Source organism: Cygnus atratus, chromosome 2, assembly GCF_013377495.2.
Source record: "Cygnus atratus isolate AKBS03 ecotype Queensland, Australia chromosome 2, CAtr_DNAZoo_HiC_assembly, whole genome shotgun sequence".
NCBI classification, from domain to species: Eukaryota; Metazoa; Chordata; class Aves; order Anseriformes; family Anatidae; genus Cygnus; species Cygnus atratus.
Genome location: NC_066363.1, coordinates 3,169,227 through 3,174,509, shown reverse-complemented (window position 1 = coordinate 3,174,509; position 5,283 = coordinate 3,169,227). Strand labels below are relative to the sequence as shown.

At 52.2% G+C, this 5,283-nt stretch overlaps 1 protein-coding gene across 1 annotated transcript; it reads left to right on the top strand.

Moving 5' to 3' along the window:
- Positions 1 to 354: 354 nt before the first annotated feature.
- LOC118251836 (7-alpha-hydroxycholest-4-en-3-one 12-alpha-hydroxylase) lies at positions 355 to 4,803 on the top strand. Its single transcript, XM_035554420.1, has 2 exons — positions 355 to 2,418; positions 4,589 to 4,803. The coding sequence occupies exon 1, from the start codon at positions 387 to 389 to the stop codon at positions 1,917 to 1,919; it is 1,533 nt and encodes a 510-aa protein (XP_035410313.1). The 5' UTR covers positions 355 to 386; the 3' UTR covers positions 1,920 to 2,418; positions 4,589 to 4,803.
- Positions 4,804 to 5,283: the final 480 nt, after the last annotated feature.

The following is a 5,283-nucleotide window of genomic DNA, read 5'->3' as shown; positions in this document are numbered from 1 at the left end:
CCCAGCCTGCAGCACTTGTCCGTAGCCTGGTGTTAAAGGCAGAAATCACGGAGGGGAGTTCTCTGAAGCTCCTTTTGCAAAGCCTGGGCTCAACGCAGCCCAGAAAAGGGGCTTTGCTTGAGCTGCTGCAGAGCCCACGCTGAAACCCTTGCTCTTTATGCGGCAGCCCAATAACCCCAGTTGACTACAACGTGCCTTCCACCTTAAAAATCCCTGCCAAGGGGAGAGGTATCCTCACGCTACAGGGGAAAAGCAAATACTTGCTGCCAATCCGGGCAGATGCTGTCAGCTGTGCATCTGCATATCAGCCCCTGGATGGGAATAAAAAGCACCCGCCTGCCTCAGCCTGGCTCAGGGTCCCGCTCCCGGCCGGGCACGGGGCTCTCATGGCACTCTGGGCAGCTCTCCTCTGTGCCTTGGTGGCATCGCTGCTCGGTGGGCTCTACCTCCTGGATGTCTTCCGGAGCCGAAGACCCAATGAACCCCCTCTGGATAAAGGTATCATCCCCTGGTTGGGCTACGTGCTGGATTTTAGAAAGAACAGTTCAGAGTTTCTAAAAAAGATGCAGAGAAAACATGGGGATATTTTCACAGTGCTGATCGGAGGCTATTACTTTACCTTCGTGATGGACCCCTTCTGCTTTGGAGCCATCATGAAGGAATCACGATCTAAACTAGACTTCAGGTCCTTCGCATCTAAACTGGTCCTCCAGGTGTTTGGCTACAAGCCCATCAAAGCCAGCCAGAGCACGATGCATGCTTTGAGCATGAAGCACCTGACGGGAGATGGGCTCAACCTCCTGACGAAAGCCACCATGGGTAACCTTCAGAAGCTGATGTTTTCCAAGCTGAGCTCACGAGAGGAGAAGCGACCGTGGCAAGAGGACAGCCTCTTCCACTACTGCTACAACATCGTCTTCAGAGCTGGGTACTTGGCTCTGTATGGCACAGAATCCCACCGAGGGGCAGATAATGAGGAGGAGGCTAACGAGCGAGATCTCATCCACTCCAACCAGCTGTTCAATGAGTTTCGGAAGTATGACTGCCTCTTCCCTTGCCTGGCCTACTCTATGTTGCCCCCCAAGGACAAACTCGAAGCTGAGCGGCTGAAGAGGTTCTTCTGGAGCACGCTGTCCGTGAGGAGGAGCTGTCAGAAAGACAACGTCAGTGGGTGGATAAGCGATCAAGACCAATTTCTGGCAGAAAACGGTGTCCCTGAGTACATGCGGGATCGTTTCAGGTTTATGCTCCTCTGGGCATCCCAAGGCAATACAGGCCCCACTGCCTTCTGGCTCCTCCTTTATCTCATGAAGCATCCAGATGCCATGAGGGCTGTGAAGGAAGAGGTAGAGAAGGTCTTGAGGGAGAACGGCCACGAGGTGAAGGCTGGAAGCCCACCAACTGACATCACTAGGGACATGTTAAACCAGACTCCTCTTCTGGACAGCGCTCTGGAGGAGACCCTGAGGCTGGTGGCAGCCCCGTTGCTGGTCAGAGCTGTCCTCCAGGACATGAGTCTTGAGATGAGCAACGGCACGGAGTACGTGCTCCGCAAAGGAGACAGGGTGGCTCTGTTCCCACACCTCTCCGTGCAGATGGACCCTGAAATCCACCCCGAGCCTCACAGATTCAAGTACGATCGCTTCGTAAACCCAGATGGCACCAAGAAAGATTTCTACAAGGACGGGAAACGGCTGAAATACTTCAGCATGCCTTGGGGGGCGGGCGTATCCATCTGTCCTGGGCGGTTCTTTGCCACCACCGAAATTAAATTGTTTGTCTTCTTGATGCTGGCTCACTACGACCTGGAGCTGGTCGATGGCAAAGAGGAGGTCCCAGCCATCGACATCAGCCGCTGGGGGTTCGGGACGATGCAGCCCGTCCATGACGTTCGCTTCAGGTACCGGCGGCACTTCTGAGAAGACCAGGTTGCGTTTTTGCATTTTTTTGTTGTTGTTGTTGTTCAGGTGTTATCTATGAAATAAACTGCCTGATCTCATGGTCGCTGGATCTGTGTGGAGCCGATAGCGGTACGTTCTTGTTCACTTAGTGGTTATTGTGGCTTTCCTCTCTACCTCCTTCGCACGTGTCGCTGCCCTGCACCTCTGGTTCCTGAATTCGGTTAGGTTATGAGGTAAAAGTTCGTCTGCATGCCCGCAAGAGAGCACAGAGCGACAATGGTGAGGTGGGGGAGCCCAAATAACACCCTGCTGGGCTACTCCCAACCCCTGCACAGGGGCCGCCAGCCCATCAGAGACACATCCGCACAAGCCCGGAGGAGCACGGGGGCTTTGTGGCAGGTGGAACCCAAATTAAGGACTTCCGAGGAGCCAGCACGTTGTCCGGGCCCCATAGGGACCTCAGCTGGGTCCAGGACGTGCCATCAGGAGCAGCTCTCCAGACCTCCCCCGGATCCAGGTAGGTCACTGCCAAGGGGTGAGGCATGTTGTGGGGTGCGGGAGAAAAGTGTTTGGGCATTGTATGGGCTGTATGATGGGATGTTTGGGGAAGGAACCAAAGGTCTGGGGGTCCATGGTGCCGGCAGCTGGTGTGAGCATGGGTGTGCAAGCCAGACCAAGCTGGATGAGGCAGGGAGTTGGTGAAGGGGCCTGAGAGCTGGGGATGAGCCCTGTGTGTGCCAGCTCCACCTTGGGACCGCTTTGTTTCCCTTCAGAGCCCTAACGACACATCAGAAGGACCACAAGGTGAGCAGGGATCCCAGCTTATTTTCCACATGAAACATCATGGGCAGGATGGCGTCAGCTTGTAGTACACCCCTACAGGTCAGACAACAACAAATATCCTCTCCATCAGGATTTCCTAGGGGCTTTCAGATTGCCTCATCTGTCATCCCCTTCTCTCCTCTGTTCAAGACGTGCTCCTATGAAGCCTCCACAGAGGTGCCCCTCACAGCAGATGTGGGGCATACAGAGCAAGGACATACTGACAACTCATCCCCTGCTCATGCTTAAGAAAAGGAGAGATTTTCCAGTCTTGTTTACTGCTTTAGCAAGAGAAGTGAGTTGCAAATGTCAGTAATAGCCTAAGGACCCGTTTTCATGCATTGCCCTGAATTGGGAATGCATGTGGCCACCTGCCCTACCAGGACTGCAGGAGGCTGGCTGTTCAAGCCCTGTCTTGTGAACAGTTTCTGGGGATATAAAAAGCTTTGTGTGTGTGTTTGTGTCTGGCTTCATCCCACCAACCACAACACAGCTCAGGTGGGATCCCCTGCAGCACGCAGCCAGCTCACTGCTTCAGTGCAAACCATTGCAAAACCCAGAAATTCTGGAGTTTGCAGAGGGCTGCAGCAGTTCTGTCCTCCTGCGAGGGGAGGGCTGAGCCTGATCAGGACCCCGATAGTCTTCCACCCTTCCCTCGAGTCCCCTGGGCCGACGGTGTTCCCAGATGCCTGCTGGAAAGTGCCTCCCCCCCCATCCAAATTTAGCCCCCAGCCTCTGCAAACGTGTAAGGAAGGGGATGGGGTTAGCAGGAAGGGGCTAGAAAAATGAACTGGGGTGTGAGCAAAGAGTGTAACAACCTCAGCCCCTTACAGACTACAGCTGCTGGGACCTTCTGGGACCCCAAACATCTTGGTTTTATCCACCTCGTGTGATGAAGGATAAAACTTTGCCCTACAAGCACTGCTGTGTTTTTTTCCTTCAACATCGCAGCTCTGGCAGCAGCACTCCTCCCAGGAGTTAAACCCAGCCGTGCCTGTGCAGAGGACAGCGAACCGATTTTAACACTGACTTTGGACTTTGGAGGTTATGTATGAGTGAGGAGCACAACTCGAACATTTTCACGTGTGGCAAAACATCAAAGCCAGACCCTGCTCTGTGTTGTGAAGGACAGGGTTGTGCTGTAAGGTTTGCACGTCAAGGGCAAACGGTCCAGTGCTGCCACACTGGGCGTGAGCCCAGAGCTTGCAGGGGTGGAAATTCAGACAGAAACTGTCAGGCAGCTGTGGCAGAGCCAAGAGAAACAAGAACTACCTGTAACTGCAAAAGGCTCGGCTGTGACACTTCTGATTAAAAACTCCAGCTCCTTTTCACAACTTACACGTTCCCCCTATGGCTCTCATCTCTTTTTTTTTTCTTCCTTTTTTTTTTTTTTTTTGGTCATCACACGTGTTTTTTTTTCTTTGCTCTGCTACCAGGAATTAAGCTGGAGCTCTTCCCAAGTTCTGGCCAATGGCCTGACCTTTGCACACTCCAAACCGTGCCCAGGGATGCCTTGGGATAGCTGGACAGGTCAAGGCCACGGCAAGGACTATGCTGCCCCTTAACACATGGACAACTGAACCTCCACACCTACAAACAGTCCCCGAAAGCACCTTAATTGCCGAGGCAAGCCAGACCCTGCAGCTGATGCTGGTACCTGAAAATCTGACCTGACAGCCTCCCAGAAATGAGCTTACTTGGGTGGTTTCTGGTGGTTTCTCCCCCTGGTGAAGGCAGCACTGCCCTAGGAAAAAAACACTCTGCATTTTAGTGTTTTACTTTCTCAGCTGTACTCCCAACCAGTGCAGGAAATCTGTCACCGAATCTTTTTTTTTGTCCTATGACAGGAAACTCTTCCTTTCCAGATAACCTAAGTATATCGAGAGGCTGATGGCTCCAGCTGTCTCAAAGCCTTTGGTGACCGCAGAAGCCTCTCGCTCTTTGGGAGACACCCATGGGAGCTCCTGGTCGCACAGCAACGCCCTGGCCCAGTGACATTCCCCACTCCAAAGAACACTCTGGCAAGAGGATTTTTTTTTTTCTGTGGGTCGTTTACATAAAGGCTGTTCATGACTAATGCACTTCGTGGTGTGTGTTTTTTGTTATCGCGCGTATAGGCTCCAGGTCAGAGAGGAGGGATGGGTTCTGCACAAACACAGACTGGGTTTGAGAAGGGGGTATAAAAATAATGACAGTGACAATGATTCAGCAGAAAAATTTGGCTTTACTTCCTTGTCAGAATGGTTAATTTAACAAAACAATGTTGAGTCTGTAAAAGACTTCAGACATGCTCAAATGCATGCAAGTGTGAGAAGCAAAAAATCACTTTGAAAATCAAATTTGAGGAAGTGTGAAAGCTCCAAATGGGTTAATCAGCAATCAACGTTTTATGCATAGATGGGCTGTCCCCTGGCACCGAGCACTCCATCCCAACACGTACCAGCAAGAGTGAAGAACTAGATGCGGCAACAGAAACCTTACTGGGTTTGTAAAAGAAGTTAAATCGGAAGGAATCCAGGCTCCTGAAACGTTTAGTGGCCAGACCTTGTCACACTGTCTG